At 34.0% G+C, this 25,830-nt stretch overlaps 1 protein-coding gene across 1 annotated transcript in view; it reads left to right on the top strand.

Annotated features, from left to right (window-relative positions):
* ST8SIA4 (ST8 alpha-N-acetyl-neuraminide alpha-2,8-sialyltransferase 4) overlaps positions 1-25,830 on the top strand; it is a 94,619-nt gene that overhangs the window by 40,688 nt on the left and 28,101 nt on the right. Inside the window, 1 exon segment of the mRNA XM_055312905.1 lies at positions 3,922-4,215. Within this exon segment, the coding sequence (XP_055168880.1) occupies positions 3,922-4,215 (294 nt within the window).

Here is a 25,830-nt window from a genome sequence, read left to right as displayed (position 1 = left end):
CGTGTGTTTGGAACTTGTTTGGACATTAAATGGTGAAAAGGAATAAAGTTTAGACTGTAATACACTCATTATTGTTTTCTTCTCATTTAATCTATGTTATATGTGTAAGAAAGTAATTGACAACCTCCTACATCACAGTGCACACCATCTTACCTTAGTATCTAGGATGACTAGTACTATAGCTGGCATGTCCATAACACACATCATGGGATGAATAAATGCATGGCTAAATGAATGAGCATGATCTTATTGACACTAGTAATAATGATGGTTAAGATTATTTTTTGGCCAGATTATATCATTGTAAAATGGCACAAATAGTAAAATAGCTGGGAAAATCTCTGAGCATGTATTATAATATTTGCACAATGAATTCTCAAGACATATCTGCTGAGCTGTTGAAAGGGGGACATCCTAGTTGCTTAGACTATTGAGCTAATACTTAAGGGAAATGCAGAGAATATTAGCACACCAAAGAGCAACATGTTCCTAGGGAATTTCTGTGATCCTCAGGTGTTAACACATGAAATAAACAGTTCTTTCTTTAAAAATTAAATGAATTGAAATTAAAATTAATTTAAAACATTTTCTATAGCCTTAAAAGAAATGAAAGTACCTTTGATTCTATGTAAAGGGAAAGTTGAGAGGTGATCCCATCTGGTTTGAGATCACAGAAGAAACTTCATAGGTCTAGAGAGTACATTTCTGAAGGTTTTTAATGATGGAAAATAAACACAAATAAATCTAAAATTGGTAAGCTTAGAGTAACAAGGAGTTTGGCCTCATTCTGAATATATTTTTTCATGTTTTTGATATGTCAAAAACAGTTGGACAGTACAAAAAATTTAATTTGGCTAAAGAAATAAAGGTTGAGTATATTAAATATTCTTATATACTCAGTAGTTTTGACTCACAAAAAATCCATCATTTAAAAATTGGCCACTCATCAATTTTATGAGATTAAGAATAACATGTGAAATAATATGTTAATTCATAAATGCTTGCTACACATTCTGTATACTTTTGACTATAATAATCCCTAAGAAGATTTTTAAAAAGAAAGATGAAGAATGTTTGATTGCAAATCTATTCATAATCTTGCTCAGTCAGCAGTATTGCTACTGGTAATGCTATGAAGTTCACAACAAGTCTACTGAATTGCTGGAGTGTGACACAGCTGGTTGGTTATTTTGGGTTTCTTAATGCTTGCCCTGATTATGTGGCATTCAGCTAATTATATGACTAAATATCTGACTCAACTACAGAGTAGTTAATTTACTGACCACATGTGGACACGATGTTTATCTTTCCTTCCAGTGAAAATTTAGACATAATCATTCCAAGGAAAAATGAATATACTGGACTCCTAGGGCTAGCATGCATTATATTTTATGATGTGTCCTTCTGTCATGCTATTTTCAATACCTCTATTTCCATCCCTCACAGAGCTTGGTTGGGCTCTGTGGAAGTCATAAAAACTCTACAATAAGGCTCATATGAATCAATTACTCTTTGATCTGTGGTACTCTTTTAGTTAGCACTACAATCATTTAGCATTCTTTGCATCATATACATTGGTTTGTCTCCTAGATCAATATTATTCTCCAGAAATATTCTTCTCTTAATTTTGCCTCCTAGTGGAAAGTATGTGTCTTTCAACACCCAGTTTCACCAATGAAGTTCTTATTAGCTCTTAAAAGACCCGTGGCTAGACAATTATGTTTAAGAAATATGCTGAGTCAATTCTAAAAGTCAATCCTAAAATCCTAAAAAGTGTTAGTCAATGTGGGAGTAGAGGTGTTTTTAAATAAATGATAAGAAAAAATAATGAAAAGCATAATGTAACTAAGTGACTTTTTTTTCCCCTGAAAAGATAATGCAGTAGAATGTTATTTTTGTTCTCTTTAACTGGGGTGGCTCTGATTATTTTTACAATTATAGAGAAAATGAAGTATAGCTGTTATTTTTCTACCGTAGAAATCCTCTGGAAAGAATTGCTGGGGAATTATTTTACTGGAAAGATATATCATGTTAACTGTAATTTTAACAAGTGTTGTCTATTTTTACCTAAGGAAGGAGAAGTGTCGGTAATGGTGATGTTTGGAATGTATTTTCCCCACAGTTTCCGAATTCATTTTATAATTAACTTGGTTAGACTTTTAGATTATTTTTAAGGTTGGCATGGAGCACAGTTTTGGACTTGAAAAATCATCATGTCCTCAATCTTCCATGAGTTCCACAGTAAGATGTTCATTTTGGCTTCTGTTCACATGTAGCTATCTTCCAAGGCAGTCTCATTCATAATATTCTTACTGTGATGGAGATGAATAATATCTAATCTCATATAAGGCATAGATCATGGCTGGAGACAAATAAATATCATATAATATAGTGGGCTTAAGTAAATATGCATAACTTGAAAAAAATTATTTATTCCCAAATAATATGATGTGTTATTTTTTTATTTGTTTTTTTCTGAGGAGCTCAGCCTAAATAACACAGACTTCGCTTAATTGTGTTACATGTTTGTTGTGGTGGCTAAATGTTGTCAGAGATCTAGAAAGTAATAAGATATATTAATTAAGAGAGATAAGGAAAGATATACAGGCCAATATTTTTAATATTAAAGCACACACTTTACTCTTTAATTAAATTTAACTTCTTTGAGAATTTAATTAGAGTGGCAAAGAGGACAAAGAAGAATATTGTGAGGAACTTTCCTCATGCAGTCAAACCTGCAAAAGTACAGAAAGAGGAAATCAGTTTATTTCCCCCTTTCTTTAAAGGCTGATATAAGGAAAGAAAAATAAAAGAAATCGTGTGTACATATGTGTATATGTTTTCATGAAGGGTTGGATTAAGTAGATTGAAATGATTTTTTTTCTAAATTAGCAAACTCCTGTTTGTTACAAATCCAACTTCTCACTTATTAACTAATTAAAACTTGTCCCCCCCGCTTTATTTTTTAGCAAATTAAACATCTTTTTAAACTGTCCTTTAAGTCGAGCATCCAAAGATCTGTGTGATAGAATCAAAGGAGCATCACCAACTGGTGAAGACAAAATTCAAGGTGCTTTTCCAAGCTCTCTTTCAGTATAAGAATGAAATCAGCTTACAAGAGTAAAATCAGGTGCCAGCACTTTGTGAGGCCCTGGAGCTTCAGTTGGAAAGAAAAGGACATCAGATTCTCTCCCTCTTTGGCAAAGTTCATGTGGCGTGTTAGCAGGGAAGATAGGCAAATCCAGGATGTGCTAAAAGATATCAGAAAGATATTTGGTAATAAGGGCTTTTCTGAATTATTTAGTATCTCAAAAAGGCACATTAAATGTGATCATTCCACTTTTCTAACCTTTCTTCCCATTTAGGGCTGTAGAGGGCCATCACAAATATGTTCATGGAGAATACGATAGGGAATTATACTTCCGCTTAACCTCAGGATACCGAAAAGCCACCTTCACTTAATTATGTTTATAAAGTTGTTAAGATGACTTAAGCTTGACAAGTAGTGCAGATTGGAACATCAAGTCTAATATGTTTTACTCACTTGTGGAACAGCATGTGGTTTAGATTGCCTACTGCATGGCAACTGAGCTCTTGTGAATTTACCATCATAAATTCGCCTAATAGGAATTCGTGTCATGGGGGTTTATGAAGATAACAGTGAAGAATATTTTTAGACAACAGGTTGAATTAATATAAATGACACTTTGAGCCCTATACTAGGACAGCACATGCTTATTGAAGACAATATTCCTGAATATGTGGTAATTTACTGAAAATAATTTTACCAGGCATTTTATCTTTTTTTCCTCAAACTGATGAAAAAAAAATGCTTGTTCCCTGTTCTTTTTATGTGCACTACTGTAGGAGTGGATGTTTCATATTTATTTTTCATTTGTCCGTTAATTTTTTCCTCTTCAGGTGTAATCTAGCCCCTGTGGTGGAGTTTGCTGCTGATGTGGGAACTAAATCAGATTTTATTACCATGAATCCATCAGTTGTACAAAGAGCATTTGGAGGCTTTCGGAATGAAAGTGACAGAGAAAAATTTGTGCATAGACTTTCTATGCTGAATGACAGTGTCCTTTGGATCCCTGCTTTCATGGTCAAAGGAGGAGAGAAGCACGTGGAGTGGGTTAATGCATTAATCCTTAAGAATAAACTCAAAGTGCGAACTGCCTATCCATCATTGAGACTTATTCATGCTGTCAGAGGGTAAGTGTCTGGAAAGGACCAGTCTGTCCTTGGCACAATGGAACACATAACTAAATATTTTCCAGAGACAGGAGGGAGCCTCAGTAGAATCTCCCAATGGATATATGTTTCCACTTTTATATATATATATATATATATATATATATATATATATATATATATATATTACTCTCTCCACTTCCTTGAATTTTGTTTATGTACCGTATTATTTTAGCTCATTCTCTTTCTTGAAAAAGCAAATATTTGAACTTGGCACTCATTTATGCCTGCTCATGAACAAACTACTGGTTTTATGTTTTTCTGTGTTAAAGAATAGTAAGGATTCATAGTAAAATTGATGAATCTTGGGTAAGAAAACTACCAACAGAAGCGCTAAACGGGTACTGGGCAATATTGTGGAAGCATAAATGTTAGATATATTTAAGGAGCAATTAAGCCCCATCTGTAGTTAAGAGGCCTACCCGAGATAGAGAAGGCTCACTGACGTGACATGCCTTAATGCTCCCTGCCTCCACCCCCACAAATCACAGATGCCATGTTTATGAATTAAGTCAACTTTTCCCATTTATTAATACAAGCCCACATGCAAAACCTAAGAAATGGATTTTTTATTTAAAAGCAGCAAGTGACCAAAGGCCAAATTCTCTCATGCATATGTATAAATGTGTAAAATACATAATACAAAGAGAAGCAATGATATATACTCATTGAACATCTACTGAGTGTCAAAGATTGGAGACAGAAAAATAAAGAAGGCTGATCACTGCTTTAAAGGAATAAAATAAAAATAAAGGAAAGCATAGAAAAAAATAAGAATAAAGGAATGCATAGGTTTCGCAGTAGAAACAGACACATATACAACTAGCTAGGACACAAACACATGGTAATAGTGTAGAATTTTTTCCTCATATTAGCAAAGAAAAAAGTCTAACATTTGAACTAGACTTGAAAAAACAAAATAGCCATTTATCAGGGATAAGAGAAGGAGTCAGAGACAGGGACAGAGAGATAGAGATGGTGACAGAGAAAGCCAAACACAAGGAAATACTGTTGCATTATTAGAGTGAACCGAGACAAGGAAATGATCAAGTATATGCTTAACTTGCGGAATAATGGAGTCTACTGTGCAGCACTGGAATACAAAGCTGGAAAAATAACTTGTGATATGGTTAGGAAGAGAATGAATTTTGTTTTTTTTATTTGCATAAAGTACAGTTATATGTATGAATTTAGGAGAGTAAATCTTGGAACAGATGACTCTGCACTGGCAAGAAGAGGCACTAGCGGTGTGAAGACCAACTAGACCTCTTGATTAAGTTACTCATAAGATGATGAAGACGTAGGGCATAATCAGGGGCCGTGGAAGGAAGGGCAAGTTCAAGGGACCAATTAAGTAGAACGGTTGTAAGTTCTAAGAGTAAAGAGGTCTTGAAACCCAGAGTTAAATTTAGTCTGCTTTGAGTACTATAATTGGGACTGAGCTAAGGTGGTTTTGTTTAGTTTTGTTATTATGATACTTTCCTTCCGGGATTTACCATTTCCTTGTTTAAGACTCAAGACAGTGTCTTGGACTGGGTCATTCTGTACACAATTAAATTGCATTCTTATAATTAAATCATGGTTATTCAGCATTCATTCTTTTCATGTTTGACATGAAGCTTCAACAAAGTAAGATAAAATATATTCATTTGGAGGATAAGTAGTTTTTTTTTTTCTTTTAGTTACAAAGATTCCTAGTAATCACAATTTGACTCTGAAGGAAAGAAAATGTATTTTTAGCAGGGTAACTTTATAAATCACTGTCCTAAGAACACAACTTATTTTCTGGATGTGTTAATGCTGAATATCATTTGAGTGTGAGAAGTTTCTAGAGATAACGCTCTATCTATTGTCTGGTCCTATACCCACACACTCTGACACACACCTATGCACATATACATACACACTCCAGTGAGAGCTTATTAAAATTCCAAAACAAATATTTTGAAGTAAGTACTCATTGATTATAGGAAAAACTGATAAAACTTAAGATTGCTCTGATTTAGTACGATTTTTAATAGTTTTTTAGAGCAGTTTTAGGATCACAGCAAAATTGAGAGGGAGGCACAGAGGCTTCCCACACATTCCCTGCCCCCAGGTGTGCAGAGTCCCATCATCAAGATCTTGCACCAGAGCTGGATGTTGGCTACAGCTGATGAGCTGACACTGACTGACTTTATCACCCCAAATCCATAGTTTACAGTTCGTGCTGGGTTTGCTCATTCTGTGGGTTTTGGTAGATGCATGATAACAGGGAGTCACCATTACAGTAACATGCAGTGTAGCTTTGCTTTCCTAAAAGTCCTCTGTGCTCGGCCTGTATCAGTACCTCCCCACTAATTCATGGCAAGAACTGTTTGTTTACCGCCGCTATTGTTTGCCTTTTCTCGAATGTCACGTGGTAGGAATCATACAGCACGTAGTCTTTTCAGATTGGCCTCTTGCACTCAGCACTAAGCACTTAGACTTCCTCCGTGTCTTTCCGTTGCTTCACAGCTCATTCTTTTTAGTGCTGAAGAATATTCCGTTGTCGACCTGTGCCAGTTTATTCATTCACCTGTTGCTTCCAATTTTTGGCAATGATGAGTAAAGCTGTGATGTACAGCTTTGTGCGGGTTTTTGGGGTGGCCTTAGTTTTCAACTCATCTGGGTAAATACCAAGGAGCACGATTGCTGGATCTTATGTTAGGAGTATGTTGAGTTTTACAAGAAGTTGCCAAACTGTCTTCCAAAGTGGTTGTACCATTTTATGTTCTCGGCAGTGATGAAGAAGAGTTTTTGTTGCTCCACATTCTCTCCATTTGGTGCTTTCAGTCCTGGATTTCAGCCATTCTGATAGTTAAGTAGTGATAATTTCATTGCTTTTTTAGTTTGCACTTCTCTGATGACATATGATGGAAGGTATCTTTTAATATGAGTATCTGCCATCTTTATCTCTTCTCCAATGACAAGCGCATTGAGGTGTCAGGCTGTTGGTTTTCCTACTGATGAGCTTTAAGAGGTTTTTGTATATTTTGGATAGAACTCCTTTATCAGGTATGTCTTTTGCAAATATTTGCTTCCAGTCTGTGGCTTGTCCTCTCATTTTCTTGACAGACTCTTTTGTAGAGCATGAGTTATTATTATTTTTTTAATGAAGTCCAGCTTATCAATGATTTCTTTCATGGGTCATGCTTTTGGTGGTACATCTAGAAAGTCATTGCTAAACCCAGAGTTAGCTAGATTTTCCTCTATGTTATCTTAAGATTTTTATAGATTTACATTTCACATTTAGATCTATCACCCATGTTAATTTTTGTGACAGGTTTAAGATCTACGTCTAGTTTCTTTTCTTAATATGGGGTTGTCTAATTGTTCTAGCACCATCTGTTGAAAACAATATCTCTGGGACACCTGTGGGGCACACAGCAGAGGTTTCAGCACATGCAGCCTGGGTTCTCCCAGCAACCTCCAGTGCAAGATAGCACGAGGAGAATCTTAAAAAAAAAAAAAAAAAAGACTATCTTTACTCCATTATATTACCTCTGCTTCTTTCTCAAACATCGGTTGACTATATTTGTGTGGATATATTTCTGGGTTCTTGACCTGTTCTCTTGATCTATTTGTCTGTTCATCACCAACATCATGATGTCCTGATGATGCTAGCTTTACAGTAAGTCTTGAATCAGGAAATATCAGTCTTCTAAATTTTGTCTTCCTCATCAATACTTTGTTGACTATTCTGGTCTTTTGCCTCTCCATATAGGTGTTGGAGCTAGTACTTTTGTTCCCTAAATTCTGTTTTCTATATTTCTCTATTCATTATCAATGTCAAAACACAAAATAAGAGGAATTGTTGAAATGGAGCATGTTCAATAAATTAGAATCCAGATAGAGTTGTACATGATTAACAACTGTGAATTCAGGTCTTTTATAGATTTTTCTAAATAAGGAAAAAGCAGAGTTTTTTAATAATTAGTTCATCAATACTCTCCTTTTATGTTTTGTCTTAGCCACTTTCCTTCCATAACCATTATAAATTACTTCATTTAATTCCTAAGCATTTTATTCCAAAGAGTAACAAGGCAAAACAAGCTTCTGACCACTGGTGAAGTTAATGGCATATATGTTTTGATGAACTGTGCTTTAGGTGTTTTTACCAAGACTTATTTTGAATTCTCCAGGAGGAACTTACCTTGCTACTTTACTCCTCATATATCTACATTCTCCCCCTCAAGGGACAAGTACATTGAATTCTAAAAACTGTGACCCAAGTTATAAAAGTAGTTTCAGAGTTGCCTTTCACCTTTCAAATACGTTGGAAATTTGTACACATGGTGTATGTGAAAAGTAATTTCACTCAAGGAATTAATGAAACGGACATATTAATGCATGCAACGTAGCATTTCAACATAATGTTTGTGCTCTACAAAGCTACTGAAACTCTGAAGGAAAATAAGGAAGTGTGAATGCTGATGATACAGAGATTCACATGATATGAAAGCAAGAGCAAACTCCCCGAAGATCTGTTCTTTAAGTAACTGTTTTACATCTCTCTGAAACACTGTGGTTAATAAAAATTCAGGAAAATAGTGTAGAGAATTTTATAGCCTCTGTTGATTACTGGAGTTTTTTGTCTCTAATAGTTTAGAGCACCTAGTCCACGGAGTTTACTGCGCATAATCACTGTGTTAAAATGTGAAGGGTCTTACAAGTACTACAATTACAAGTAGAAAGTTTAAGTGATTTGTAAAGCAAAAGGTTCTTGAACACAAAGAGAGTCATTTAGATAGTTTTCATATTGTCAGGCTTCATTATTTAAACTTTTTCCCCCTCTGAAAATGATGATGGTTTACTAACTTTAAACATCTATTTAATTGTAGGGCTCTTTTTTAAGCTCTAAAAACATAACCATCAGTCACAAAACTCAAAGAGACTCTTAGATTATGTTTTAATGAATGGTCATTCTTCCCAAGCCTTATTAAATAAAATGTGAGGAAAAAAATATAGCCTGACTCTAATTTTAATACAATCTTACAAAATAATGAAAGGGTAATCTAATGGGGACAAATAAAAGATATATTTACAAATTTAGGAGACTACGTGAATGTATTCAGCTGGTTTGGGGTTGCAGGTTTTTCTTTGGCATTTCTTCAAAAGCTACACATTATTATATATTTTAATTATTATTTTGTAGTTTTCCTTGTGAAAAATTGAACAATTTTCATAAGACTTTAAGAATTAAAGGGGGCAGTTTGAAACTTTAAAAAATGTGACTACAAGATATAAAAAAAGTCAAGAATCTTTTACATTTATAATAAAATTATAAAGGACAGCCTACACTATCCTGAAACAAACATTTAACCCAATGGTATAGTTTAAGATACTATTTACACTATTTTAAATTACTATATAAGACATATAAAAATGTTTTTTAGAAGATTTTATTTATTTATTTATTTATTTATTTATTTATTTATTTATTTAAGAGAGAGAGTACATTCATGAACATGTGTGGAGGAAGGGAGGGAGGAGCAGAGGCAGAAGGATTCTACTATAACAAAAATAATGTGTCCTATTTTGTCATTGCACCCTGATTATTTGTCTTAATATCAATATTCATACAACAGGAACTCTCCTATCATTAAATTGATAAACAGATACTTTGTATTAATCAATACGAACACTTAGATTAAGGATTTGCTGCTCATTATTGAGATTAACAAAAGTATGTAATGTTCTGTGTGTTGATAATTCTAAAGTTATCCAACAATTTTGTAAACATCCTTCCCAAAATGATTGTTTAGAAAGATATGTTCAATTCATGTAGATTTTCAAAAATTTTTTATGAGTTCTACTTATGACTTTTGTTCTTTATCTTTTAGTGGAGAATATATATGCTACCCTTATATTTGACAAATCTTCCAAATATTTCTTATTTAAAGGATAATTTAACAACCACAAAAGAAATGTACAAGTTTGAGGAACACTGACTACATGACTGCTTTAAAATTGCTTGGAAGTTTTAATTTGAAATGGTTGGTATACCACATGACCTGGAGCAGTGTTTCTCAAATTAGGGTTCACAGATGTATTTTGCAGGTTCTGAGAAAATGTTCTTGTTCTCTTTAAAACTTATTTCTACATTGATCTGAACTGAGAACACTGGCTTAAGAATTTTCAAGAATTATTTAGGGAGTTGAATATACAAGGAAGGTCAAAGAAAAACTTTAATCCCGTCCATGGATAAGACTGTTAACATCCTTCTGGCTTCAATTTGTATCTTTTAAAATGTGGGTATTGACATAAATAATCACTTAGATTCTTTTAGGTGCTGCGTGTCACTAGTTTTGTGTTTCAATTGTTCTTACTCCAGTAAATATTCAAAGCACCGTGATACATGTTAGTGCTTAATTTTTACACACATCCTCAGAAATGTCTTCTCTTAACCTAAATAAAAAGCTTCATTTATTTTTGATCATCACTTACAAAATATATAATATAAAATATAATACACTATTAAAAATTAGTATATAGCATATGATATACAAATTGTATTCCATGGAAGTTGCTTTGCTAGACATTTTTCATGTCAAACACAGTGCCGATAAAACACTGGCTTTGCTTATAATGATAATACATGTTGATTCATGTTCAACTTGTCATTACTTGAGATTTTCAAAAATTGGTTTGGTTTTGCCATGCTTGATATATAGCAAAAGTTTCCCACTTTATATTTATTTCGTTGGTATTTATTGTGCTATCTTGAATTCATTCTTAGTAATTTCATCTAGTTTGGGAAGATAGCTTTCTTTTGCACTATTTCTGTCAGTAACTAAAAAACTTTTGAATTATTTCCTCTTATTCAGAATATAAGATGGTATTTTTAATTAATCTGCATATTTCATGAGCAGTATACTTCTTCCTTTTTGTCATTAGGTAAAAATGATGTATGACAATCGGGTATCACTTAATATACCCTCTTAAGTTTCTCAGGGTTTTGATGAATCATTGATGTTTTTCTTGGGCAGGTAACCCCTAAATTAGCAGACTGTGGGTACTTCATTCACAATTTAATGATCAAGGTCATAATTCCTAGCTCAAGGTTTAAATGTAGAAATAATACAGAAATTGATTTGCAGAAATCAAATCAAATGACATCTCTAGCTCACCTCTTATCTGTGTGATTGTCATTCTGTTCTAAATTTTTCATTAGTCAACTATATCTTATTTATTTTTATTTATTTTAGAGAAAGAGAGAAGTATGGGGAGGTAGAGGGGGAGACAGAAGGGGATGGAGAGGGACAAGCAGGCCCTACACTCACAGTGTGGAGCCCAAAGTGAAGGCTGGATATCATGACCCTGAGATCTTGACCTAAGCCAAAATCAAGAGTCAGATGCTTAACCAACTGGGCCACCTAGGCACCCCAAAGTATACATTTTTATTGAAAGAAAAGAAGTACACAGTAGTTGCCTTGTTGTAATGTATGATTTTTTTGCTTTAATGTTTTTATTTGAATATAGTCAATAGTGTTATGTTAGTTTCCATGTACAGCATAGTGATTCTACTTCTCTCTACATTATGTGATGCTCCCCACAAGTTTAGCTCCCACCTGTCACCATCCAGTACTATTATCAGTATCATTGACTATATTCCCTATGCTGTGCCATTTGTTCCCATGACTTAGTAATTCCATAACGGGATCTGTATTTTCCACTCCCAGTAGAGTCTCCAACAAAAGTAGAGACTGAAATAGACCATTCTCAGGAAATATGAGTTCATCACTGTTATTTAAATGGACTAATTTGGAATATTGGACAAATTTAAAGTTCCACAAGGAAAAGTAATTAAAAAGAAACAACTGTGAAGATCATGACATTCACTCCAATTTTTTTCTGAAAATGGCTTACTTGTTTTAAATTTGGGTGCATGCCAAAAACATTTCCAAATGGTTTCTATTTTGATCAATGAACAACACAGCCGTAATATTTCTTCTAAAAAACATACATCTTTGTTTAATGTTTTTGGGTAGCTAAAGTACTTCAGAATAGTTATTTTAAACCTCATGATATTTCCATGATGGAATATTTCTTCCCTTGCTGGAGATGCCGATACTTACCCTTCTGGTGCTGCACTGTTTTCTGAAATGATAATCCAGTTACCCTTGTGTCACAGTATTATTTCCTAGCAGCTCCTATCATTTATATTTCATTGTGGAATGTGAACATATAAAATGTTTTGTATCTGAGAAATCACTCACAGGTGTGTGGCTCAAAAAAGTAAGCTATTGGAAGCACAGCTGCCTAGCTGCACTTGGCCAATGTATTTCCTAATTCTTGGTTGTTTCTCATTGAGACTGAAAGGTTCTGCAGGATAACTAGAATGGCTTTTGAGTGGGGAGGAAGCCTTCATGGCACTCAGTGACAATGACATATCCTAATTTTTCTCCCCTTGTTATGGATTTTGCTCTTTTCTCCCTCTGAATCATTTCTGTTCTTTCTTCAAGACTCCAAGTTAAGTTCCATCTGGGCAAAATTCCTCACTCTCATCCCTTTTTCAGAGATTGATGGATGTTTTTTCTCTATTCTCTTTACAAAAGATTTATGTCTCCAATAGGACAGTAATCAGAATGCATTATTATTGTTCGCCTTGTTCTCTATGTTGTACATCTCATAATCAGCAAAGACTGATTTATCTGTCTCTTCATATAACTAAAAAAAAGGATGAAAGCCCTGTATTAATTATGGTAGGGGCTGGGGCACAGGTGCAAAGGAGTAGATAATGGAGTTATGAAAAAGAAAAAATTGTACCAAAGAAAAACTTTGATGTCTGATTCAGGGTTAGTTCTTTAGAGCAATCAAAAAAGCAGGGCTTCAAGCTGGATGGAGGAAACATTTTTTTTAATCAGTCTGGGTACCACAGGAAATCATATTTACCATTTAGCTTATGTGGAAGCAGGAGAACCATGCCAATAAGTAAGGCTTCAATCTCAATAGAGATCGCTTATCTTCCCGGCAATTTATTAATTAATCAGCTGGTATATATCAAGAACCAACTTGTGCCCGGTACCTGAATAATTGTAAATCAATGCTTACCAAATTGTACCTGCCTAAGGTATTGTTAGAATGAAAATGTAAGAGTAAGTTCTGATTAAAAAGTAAATGAACCATAATAATGAAGTGAGACACTTGGGGGCATCCAGAATGAACATCTATAAATTTATCCTGGCCACCTGAGAAAGTTGCCTTAGTTCTGTAATTTAGTAACTTAGCAACTTAGAGTTATTTCTAAATCATTATCTGAGCATTATCTTTTAAAATCTGTATTGTGTATGTATATATATATGTGTGTGTGTGTGATTTTTTAAATATTAATTTGTTATAGTGTTTCCTAGAAGAAAAATTGACTATTTTAAACACTTTAGCCAGGAAAATAAATTGATTTTCATCATTTTTTAAATTCCAAGACTGAAATTTAGTATTCAAAACAAATGTTTATACTGCTATATTTAAGAGCTACAGGAAAAATTCATAAATTTCATAGGTTATATTCATTACATGCTTTTGGCTGTTTATTGCCTTTCTACTTTCCAGAAAGTAATGAGTGGTAGAAAGTATATAAATAATCTTAGAAATTCCCTTGTTTCTGTGACCTTTCAGGGAAAAAAAAAAAAAGAGGAACATTGATCAATATGCAAACTATGTATTGAATTAATCTGCATAAAGCTATTCTCATTTAAGTTCAGGTGACTGGGAATTTATTATATTCAGGGATTTCTTATATACACTAAAATAATTGTGAATTTAAAATAAAAAGCAAATTTATAATAATGAAATTTTAAACAGTGAGCATGACTAGATACTGAGTTTGCCAAGGAAGGTTATTGAATCAACTACTCCATAAATCTTTAAAAATTTATAGTTTCTTATTTCCATAGAATAACTTAGATGTGGTTTAGCTTGAAGGGAATACTTTAGATTGAGTGTTTCTGTATGATTGATCATAGTCAATCAACTAACTATAGCTCCTAATATGGTTGATTAGGTGATAAATCTCAGGCTACAATTTCCAAATTATGGCTTAGATATTTGAAATGCCAGCTGGTACCAAGATACCAGCAATATATGAGAAGAGAATAAGGCAAAAGACTTGGGACTTGGGTACTAGAATTTTCATGTAGGAAGCACATTATTGACAGAATCTGTTGCATATTTAGAAGGCTCACGTGAGAGCATACCATCATCCCTTTTGGCAAGAGATCAAGGAAAGGGTCGCCTCTCCCTTTTCTCTCTTCTCAAAGGCCTTCCCCCCAAATCATTTAAAAATCTGGGTGAGTGAAAAGTATACTGTATCAGAATAAGGGCTTTGACTATAAGATATTTTTAAAATCCTTTTAACAATTCATTTTAGTTATGGGTTTAAATAAAAACCAAGAATTGGAAAGCATGTTGTCCAGGAGCAGGTTAGAAACTATTTTCTAGATTCCACTCAGAGCCATATACCTTGGATTGACTTCTCATAAATAAGCCATTTACATTTTTACAATCCATAGATGAAGTAAGCCAAGAAAAATATTCAGAGAGACAAGAGAAGGAGCAAAATTATGGAACCCTAATAAAAACCAATATTCAGTGGTAGGAAGGGAAACCACACTGCAGAGGTCAGTCCCATAATTCTGCAAGCTCGCCGTCCCCGATGTGCATCCCAGACAACTAAGGGCTATTCTCTGTCCGCCACTAATATGCTGAATGGTGTTTCTTTTATGCATTAATAAATGAATGTGCTCTCCCTCAAGGGCTCGTGGTTCAATATGGTTTTCTTGAGACCATATTTAAACACAATATATTTGTTGACATATGTGGGAAGTAGCATTTAACAGCTTATTTTGAGAACTAATCAAATTACATTATATGAGTTATAAATTCTTAAACTTCTTTTCAGTGTTCATTTCAGAATCATTTTCTTCAAATAGTGTTATGCTGGTGCTGTCACACCAGGGGCCTAAATGAAGGTAAAATCCTGAACTATTTTCTCAGTTCTTAATTTTCCTAATCTTAAGAAAAGAGAAGTTCTATTATATCTTAGGAACTCTAGCTTTCTGCATGTTGTACACCTGAAACTAATATGTTATTGTATATTAACTATACTAAAATTAAAATAAAAAAAAAACATAAAAACAAAGGCAACCCCCCCCAAAAAAAAACAAAACAAAACAACACAAACTTTAGCCTTCGGATACACCATTGTTAATAATGTAGGGTCCTATTTAGATGGTTGAATTTTTATATGTGCCTTGAAGGCTTTCTCATTCCTCAAAAGATCTTACTTCTATATAGTTTGAACAGTCTCTAGTTTCAGCAATAACCATCTAAACTTCACATACTCAGGAGAGAGAAGATAAAGTAACTTAGATAAACAGTAAGGCATATGTAACTGATAGCTAATTCTTACCTAGTGGCAAATAAGTTGTTGGGAATAAAGGAAGTAGTCATGAATAGACTTGGGAAATTTGGGCAGTAAGAAGTGGGAAAGATGTGGGTGTAGTAAGACTGCTGATTTCTAGCCTCCTGTTGCTCCTTACTCTGCATCTTTATTCAGCTGGATCATAAAATTAGGCATTGCAGTTAAGGTCAGCACCAAAAAATTGTAGGTGACGAATCACTGCGCTGTTATTGGATAAATGCCTGCTGCTTGCTTGTGTTCACATGAGTTTGCAGAGACCTCATTACCTCAGCAGTGGGATTATTTAGCTAGGTTTCCTGATTAAGTTTTTCTGGACAGAATATCAGCCAAATGCTAGTATATAAAGAGCTAAGTTGTAGTCACTCGATCCTATCCTGCTTCCACTTTCGTCCTCTAAACCGTCACCCAATGACCATGTGGGTAGTCAAATGGAATGTGTTACAGAGAGAGAATGGGCTGGCAGTTGCTATCTTATCATTAATTTCTTATTTTTACTAAGAATAAGGTGGTCTTGTTTCGGGAAGTATACATTTTCATTGTCAACACCAAATTGTTGACCCAATGAAAGTATGGTTCATGTTGCTCGCCCCATTCTCTCATTACTCATTTGGAGCATGCTCTTGAAGAAAATATTGCCCTTTGATGCCACTCCAGGGACAGTAAAAGCAGTAGAAGAATCCATTTGTCTTCTGTAAAAAGTAAAGTCACAAAGTGATAGTGTAATAAAGGAATTAGGAATTCTTAGGTACTTGGACTGCATAGATTCCATTGAATGAATGACATAGATTGAGTTTCCTTGGCCCTTATAACATTTCAGAGAAAGTTGTCAAAATTAATTAGGCTTTGGTACCAAATAACTGAATTCAGAATAGAGCTTCCTTGTTTCAAATATCCAGTGGTATTTGTGCCAGTTAAAAACATGGACAAAATTAAATAGCTAAAACACTCATGTGACATCTAGATGTTCTTTATATAATATAAATGCAAGGGATTTATATTATACTGTTAATATTTTTGATAATTTGATTTAATAGGAACTTTCTTTTCTTTTCCTTTCCTCCACTGGAGCTGACTTAAAGTAAAATTATTACCTGAAGCTAAAGTTATAGTTTTGCATTTTATCCCCTTGATCTTATTCCTCTCAACAGAACTCTGCAAACTTTCTACAGAAATTCTTTAATAGCCACATATAAAATTTTCCCAATGTGACAAGCTGATCTTACATTAAAATCTATTTTTTTCAGTAGTTCTTGAGGAAATTGTGCAGTCTTATGTGAATGTTAGTACCATTTTAAAATAACTAAAGAAACCATGTTGGTGTAGGTTGTGGGCACCTTCCTAAACCTCTTTTCTTTGTTTTTGCTTCTTAATAGTCATCATTTAAAAAAGAATATTGAAAGGCCCTAATACTTTGTAAAGTCCATATGTGTTGCAGTCAATCCGCCAGCAGATCCACATTAATAGAAGTCACTACTAGGAAGAATCAGTGCTGCTATACACATTTTGTAGTTTATTCAGCTGGCAAATATTTTCTCTGTTTCTTTTTTCTCCAGACCAGATGCCTACAACAAAATTGCTGTCGGTTTCAAAATTAGTAAGCGGATTATTTTACAGAAAATAATTAACACAGAATATGTTTCATACAAATATTGTAGTAATACACATTGGCACGCCTAGTAGACAGAATAAAAAATCAACTACAGAATCTTTCACTTAAAAAGTTTTTGTGGAAGGAGCAAAATACTTTAAATCACATAATTCCACACATGGCAAAAATGAATAAATGTGTTTCTGCACATTCACTCCTTCAGCAGCATTTGTACAGGGGCTGAGCTAGGCTGGGGCTCCGGAGAAGACAACAAAGCATGGGCTTCCTTAAGTAATGGAATCCCCACTTACATGGTCTAGAGGTTATGTAAGGACAGGACAAGGTAACTTGGGAATGTTAACCCAAGGGATTTGGCAAATGCTTGGAATACGTGAGTGGGGTATGTGAGTGAGGTCATTGAGTAGAAAGGCACAATCGAGTTTCCAAGCAGAATTAAAGGTCACCTGAGAGTATAAACCAAGAATTCACAGCTCTGCCTATTTGCAGGTTGTATCAGTTACCTACTGCCAGTCCTTTTTTGAAAGACCTAAATATAATGACTCCAGTATCTATGACTTGATTAAAAAAAATTATTAACCAGAGTCCCAGTTTATGAAAAGCTTCAGGATCTAAACAATGCTTCTGCATGCTAAAGGTGATAAAAGGAAACAGTTCTACAACTACTGAAATGAGTAACCTGTTTAGAAATAATTCAAAGTGACAGAATGAAATTATGTTCAAATAGATTTATGAATCTCTCTTCTTTCTCCACCATGATATATGGTGGATTTGACATTTCCTTTATTCCGGTTTTCTCATTTAACTTGGCGTGCACAGGAACTAAGTCCTTGGATTTCTCACTGTGCGTGAGACCCTGAATATGACAATGAAGAGGCATACTGTGATTGCAAATAGATTAGGTGGAGGGCAGGGACTCACTGGAGAATAAAACAGGAAGAAGCAATTACAAGAGAAAAGGGTGACACACTGGACAAACTATTCTTGTTTTATTTTTTGCATCTATGTAATAGGAAAACTTTGGAGGTTGGTTTTCTTATATCCTTAAGTAACTAAGCACAAGCATGTGACAAGGGCAAATGAGGCCGATCCACCACAAAGAGACCCAGACAGATCAAACTATTGAATAGGATAGTGCCCTGACTGGTCAAGAGCTGAGGGAAGCATGAGGTTTCCTTTGTAGCAGTTGGTGTTAGGAAAGAACTTTGCATTGCCCAAGCATTGTGACTCATGATGAACTGCGTGGGGAATTTGACATCCCTCCTCAATGTTCTGGACCTTTTAACACTTAGGCTTGATTGGGGACTTCCTAACCAAGCTGATTTGATGGTGATATTACGGAACATATTCATAACTTGTGCTTGATCCCATTACAGTAACACATTGAGACATGTTTCATAGTTTCTTCGAAAATCCCCCATCTTCGACCCTGATGGAAGCTCACCATGTAATTTATATATGTCCATCAAGAAGTTGTACCTTCTGCTTTGGATTTCTTTAAAAATAGCACTATGGTCCTCCCTAAAATGAGTAGAGAATGTTTGAAAATGTTGGGGGAAAAAAGGTGTGGAGAAAATTCATAACTGCTTAGAAAAACCTACATCCACTTGAAAATCATTGAAAATTCTTATTTCACGCATCATTTTTTTCTGAGTCTCACTAATAAAACCATACTAACATAATAAATACACAAGTAAAAGATCAGGAATATTTTAAAATTTTAGGTGTAGCGAAAATATTTAAATGATATGAATAATCATTATATCACGTCTTCCTTATCCATTCATCAGTTGGAGGAGAGGCAGCTGAGGGATAGGCTAAATAGGTGAAAGACACTAAGGGATGGTGCTTGTGATGTACACCAGGTGTTGTATGGAAGTGTTGGATCACTAAATTGTACACCTGAAAGTAATATTACACTGTATATTAACTAGCTGGAATTTAAATAAAATCTTGGAGAAGAGAGTATATAAATATATTATCCATAGCTAATTAATATATATTGATTTTAGTGAACCTTCGTTATAAACTAGTTAAACCTCTCCTTTTACAAAGCATGGTATTAAGTCCCAGAGTCCCGTCTAATGAGATATTCAGTTAGTGGCAGAGCCAGAATCACTGGTTCCAAGGAGCAGCTCACTTTCCAGAAATATCTCTGTAGAAGAGTGTAGCTTTATATTATTATGACAGTTTTTATAATTCCTTTTTGATGTATTATTTTCAATATAATAATACCTATTAATTTATATAGCCTTGTATTCTTTGCCAAAATTGTATTCAGAAAGTGAATGCATTCCTATTTACATAACTTATCACAGATCTTGAGCTGTTTCTGGCTTGTGTTTCCTGGCCAGAGATAAAAAGATTATTTTTCATAAACAAGAAGAGGAAACACCTAAATAAACTGCCTATCTAGCTAAGGATTTATACCCCAACTTCAGACACAAGTTTTTAAGTAATTCTAAAATAGAATTCCTTTTTTTTTTCAGCTCAAAAAACAGATAACATGAATCCTATAGCTGAGCTCTGAGCATTTCATTATATTTAAGTTCATTTATCTATTCAGGCTTTCAGCTGACATCTGCAGAGCAAAATCAAGATCTCTTCTAGAAAATTGATTGATGGCGTGCCATATTATTTATGAAGCTCATGCCATCTAAATTTGAATTATTTTATTTTAAATAAAATTTGAAATACATTAAAGAACATATATTTGGCTAGAGAACAAGTGAAATTTCTACCAAAACAAACATCAATTCTTGCATATTCTAAGGTGGTGAAAAGTGTAGAGGAATAAGGGATAATGTTTTTAGAGAAAGCCTTGTCAAGGTGGCTTAAACAATTTTTTCTGGGAAGTTTAGTTGTGGACAACACAATGTCAGAATATTGCTCTTCCACAATTTGCTGAAATTACCTAGTGACAATTTTTTCTATTGTGCATATTGACTATCCTTTACAAAGCAAATATGCAGAAGGATATACCTAAGAAAAGTGCCAGAGAATATATTCTAAGTAACTACAATGTTGATGAGTTATACTTGAGTTCCTGGACTCAAATCTTCACATTAAGTATTTTAAGTTTGGGTTAAACAAATTGCCTTCTTATATAGATATGTAACCAAATGACATGTAGTACTTTGATTTTTAATTCAATATTTAATTTAACAGATTCTTTTTCTCCAGTACTTCCTGTTACTGACTCCCTCAGACACTAATGTTTGGACTGGAATGAGAAGAGTATAATTTAGATATTACTTCCGTCCAAAGTAGATTTTTAAAATATGTTGTTGACAGCATTTACTTGGCACTTATTAACAAATAAATAACATTAAACGTTAACATTATAACGTTGGTCTTCATTAAAATCCCTAATTTCTTTCACTTCTCTTGTAGAAACACCCCATTGCTATTTCTGTTTCCCTTCCTGATTATAGAATACGGGTAGCAAACTGATGAGTAACAATTTGATTCCAGTCTACTGACTTGTTTAACAACACAGGTATTTAAAAATGAAATTTGTTGCCAACATTTGATAACCATCAGCTTTCACATAGAAATTTCATTTTTTTGTTGATCCTTTAAAAAATAGGAGGCTCTGGCAGCCTTTATATATTCATGATAACTATTAACCACAGTCCAGTTGTTCTGTATTCATTAGTCTAAGGCATTGTTATCTAGTTCTTCAGAATCCATATAACCCTTGAGTCTCGTCCATTCTGACAATCAGCCTGATTCACTCATCCTGGTTTTCTGCTCCATTCAGCTCTTAACCATTAGTTTCTTATTCTACCTTTTGGGAGGAGAATGAGGTATAAATGTATATGGCAACTGATTCACACAGTCTTAGACCTGCAGAAGACTTTTCATGTCTTCTAATCAAGAATCTCACTAAAAATAATGACATTAAAGCATATTTGGGCAGGTTAAATGAGATCCTAAGATCCTAAGCAACTTGGCCTCAAGCATATATCTTTTGACACCAAATGTTCTGTTTTTTTCACTAGTTTCGGGAATTGATCATGAAATAGTTGTAGAAAATTACACAGTATTTCATCGATAGAGATTCTTTTCAAGCAGTGTGGCTAATAACTGTTTAAGAATCAGCTCCCTGGAAAAACAAACAAACCTGGATTATAGCATTTGCTGATTTCCATAGTGTAAATACTCCTACCATGTCCAATTTCAAGCTGCTGATGAGATGTCAACCAGCTTATAAAACTCAAGATTTAACAAGGGCCTTTGTGAATCAGTAAGAGCCAGCTCCAGCTCACCAGACTAAATGTGTGATTCAAGGAGATTCTTGTGTATATTACAGAGAAATTCAAGCATTAGCAGACAGGCTTATTAAACAAAATCTTTTCTATCACATTGGCAACTCTATCCGAAATGTCTATCTCATTTATTTTATTTTATTGTAAATATTATCGCAGTTTAGATTGGCTGATGCAAATGCACTGACATCAGTGATATATAAAAGCAAAATCAATAACTTTTATAGAATTCATATTTTTCACTTACTATACTAATCAAAATAAGCGTGCATAATGGATATTTTATATAATCATCCCTAAAGTGAAGTCTCTGAATGTTATTGACTACAGAAAAATTACTCAAATTCTTTACCCTGCTTTTGAGTTTGGCCTGGCTAAAATGCCTTTGAATAGCTTTTGGATTTTATGATGTCTGTCACAAATGAATATTTACTTTAAATCTATTTTTATTGACCTATACATTCATCATTTTTTCTAAAATGTAAGAACTCCTAATCTCATTAATAATAGTTACGATACAGCAAAATTCTTATATGCCAATTTCTTTATTATAAATACTTAAAACCTCTTTTTCAGGAAAAATAAATTTTCCATTTATTCTAGAAACTTAGTTTGCTGTTGATTCTCACAGGTAAGAAACCTGTTTATTTACATAATTGGAAAATTCTGATTTCCTAACTATTTAACCAAAAACACCAAATGATATTAGGAAAAAATGATAGTACCTTATCTGAGAAAGCAAAATTATAATAGTGTTCCCCTTAATAATAACTAAATATATAGGAAGAAAAATAATTTTTGGTTGAGGTTTTATACAGAAAACAAGTAAGTTTCAATACTTGATAATACATGACTAAAATATTATATAACAAATATGTATACACATGGTTGTATATCTGTGCATATGTGCATGTCTATTTCAGTTAATGCACATCTAATTCTATATCTAATTCCAGAACTCTAATACAGTATTTTATTGAACTAACTGAATTATTAATACAGAGTAAAATTCATTTCTAAATAGAAAAAAAAGATATATGTGTGCAAAGTAGCAGTTCAGACTTTTAGGAAAAATATTCATTTCACTTGTAATATGTTATTGTAACTGTCAGGGATCTATTTCAGGCATGTTTTAAGTTAAAAAACTGAAATATCATTTCTTCCTCATTCCATAATAAAAAGTATCTCAGCAGCAAAGAGAATTAGAGACCTTTTACAACACTGGAGATCATACATTGTTCATCATTACTCTATTTTCTAGCATCTTTAATCTTACAATTGAAGAGAATGATTTCGTGAGAAAACTGATTTTATAGAGGCTGTTTTGGCAAAATAAAGTAGTGGTTGTTTCCTCTTAAATCTCTTAAATTCCTTCCCAAAGTCAAACGTGGTTCTACTACAACCATTACGTCTGAAATATTTCACCCCTCTTGCGAGAAGATGACTTGCCCAGAGCCACAGAATTATTAAATGTTACAGATGGTGAATCTGTGTCATTTGTTTCCATTAATTTTCTTATCTGGTTGAAAGAAGCAATAAGAAAGCAGTCAAATGTAACATTTGATTTTGGGAAAGCAAGAAAAGACAGGATTTGGGGATAAACATTCAAATACAAGTGAAAGGTTGCTGGTACTTACAGGACCTGGGACCCCTACTTGTTTTATTTATTGTCTGAGAAAAGACTAGCAAAACAGAAGAACACGTGTGTGTGTGTGTGTGTGTGTGTGTGTGTGTGTGTGTGTGTGTGTGTTCAGCTAGGAGAATCACTTGGAACAGTTGTTGAATTTTGTCCTCTATTATTTATAGTTTTTCTGCCCGTAACTTAACTATCTCTTTTACTAAACGGTTAGGAAGAGGTTAGGCCTTTGAGCTTGGGGTAAACTATCCACAAGACAGAGTTTAAGAGTAAAAATAGATGCATAAGACTAAGATACTTATTGGCTGATTGTTTAATGTATTCTCCCCAAACTTAAAGAGAAAGTGCAGTAGGGAAAGTAAAGCTGCAGGAATCCACCTAGCCAGATTGCTAGCAACCTGTTTACATAGCTAGCTAGCTATAGTCTGTCATTTGTCTTTTTTTTTTTCTTTGTTTTTGTAGACCAATTCAACACTGACTCTCCAAGACACCTCTGGCACTTAGGATGACTCAGATTTTGCAAGTGACAAGCAGAGCTAATAATCAGAATAGTTTCATATTTCCCTCAGCTTTATGGTGTGTGTGTGTGGGGGGGGGTGTGCCTCTGTGTGTGTTTTGGCACTAATGGGAAAATTCCCTAGACTTCTTTAGAGCGACTATGAGTATAGTCAATAGTGATAATCACTGGCATGGGAGTATTTTCACCTGGAATTGGAAAGTAAGTCTCCAAAGTATTTCGTTTAAATGTTAGCACAGAGCAGCTTTCTCTGATGGATTTTATTCTTTTCAAGGATCAGCATTATTTCTGCCAAATCTAGGTAAAAATAGAATCTGTAGATGATAAAATGCTTTTCTAGAGGTTTTTGTTTTTCTAATTATGAGTAATTCAAGTTGACTAAATTAGTTTTTATTTCCAAAAACTATTTGTCCCTTCAAATATATGGAACTATTAACTTTGATTTGACAGATGGAAGTCAACATGGGATTTAACATTTGCCATGGAAAACTAGAAGTTCTTTAATCCCAGGTGACGTTCAGTAAAGGGTACCATATATTTAATTGAGAAAAGCATGTCAACCTTCTTTATTAGATTTTAGAATGTTTCTATTTCTTTTTTTTAATTAATGTAACATAATTAATAGCTCATCTCAGAATAATAAGAAAATTATAAAATGGAGTATTGGAGTTTCATACTTCTTCACATTTTACTTTTTAGTAATTTTGGGGTTTGAAATTAATGTAATGCCAACCAAAAATGGCATGACCAAATCAACAGCATTACTGAGATTCAGTGCAACTTAATTTTTAGGGCATATTCTCTGGAGGAAGAATGTTTCCCAGTTCCAAGGCTCCCAAACACTGACTTTGGGCCAATTCTTTATTTTCACAATGGTTCAGGTTTCTAACTCATAAAATGGAGTTATTAAAAGGCACTTACTACCTCTCAGAGCTGCTGAAAAGATCATTGGATTATTGTAAAGCATATAGAACAGGGCCTGGCACAGTGTAGGTACTCAGCAAGCCTTAGCACTAATTAGTGCATCACTGAAAAATTTGGGTAATTAAGAAAAGCTCATTTCTCTCTCCAGGCATTCCGCCTCTAGGCAATGCCACCCCCCACCTTTCTGCTGGTTTATTTAAATTAATAGTGATTGCTCCTAATAAAATATATTGAAATAAATACAAACTTTGGCTAGAAAAACCAATAGCAGACCCAGTGATTCCATCTTAGGCCTTACCCCAATATCAGAAATTACTCTACTCCAGCTGTTGGACTTTATTTTCCTCTTTACTGCTTTCTCTCAATTTGGTTTGAAGTCAACTGATGTTTATTTTTCCATTGGTGAATATTAATAATGGACGAACATATCTGATGCATCCTCCATTCCAAACCTGGAAGATATATCAGCTCTATAGCAGTTGTTGGTAAATCTCTATTGCCTTTAGTTTACTATGTTATTTCTGAAATACTAGTTGGCAAATACAATATCCATAACAACTTCTTCCATTTTAAACTTCATTTTAAACTCTTCATGAGTGACGAGTATAATTCTGATGAGAAATTTGGTATAGAATGAATATGAAACTTCTTTCAACTACCAGTAATCTCAATACTTCATAAAGCAAATTATCTAATGTTTACTTTCAATAACTCTGTATGTATTCCAATTTCAGGCGGCCACATTTTTTGGACTGAGAAAAAAAAAGTGATTTAAGAAAATTAATGCTTTTCCCCCAGGTATTTTCCTGTGCATTTTCCCACATAACTTGGTTACATTTAAAAAAATATATCTTTTTAATATGCTTGGCTGTCGGAATATCTAACATTTCCATAAACAATTGACTGACTCCCCACATGGTCATCTCTGGAGTGTATTCTGATACCAACAACCATCCTTCAATTTTCTGGACTCCAGCTGGTTGTTCAACACTTCAATTTTGACACAATCTACCTGGAGCCAGCATGAGATTCTACAAGTTAAAGGGCTCAGTCCCATATGCCCACCTCCACTTCAGACATAATCCCAGGTCCCCAGCCACCTGCATGTCTCACAGACTGACTATAAATCAAGGGTTCCCACAACCTCTTCCTCAAGTTTGATATTTTATTAGAACTCAT

This window comes from Nyctereutes procyonoides, unplaced genomic scaffold (assembly GCF_905146905.1).
Source record: "Nyctereutes procyonoides isolate TBG_1078 unplaced genomic scaffold, NYPRO_anot_genome, whole genome shotgun sequence".
In the NCBI taxonomy this organism is placed as follows: Eukaryota; Metazoa; Chordata; class Mammalia; order Carnivora; family Canidae; genus Nyctereutes; species Nyctereutes procyonoides.
Note: the sequence above shows the minus strand (reverse complement) of the source record. Positions and strands in the feature narration are given on the sequence as shown.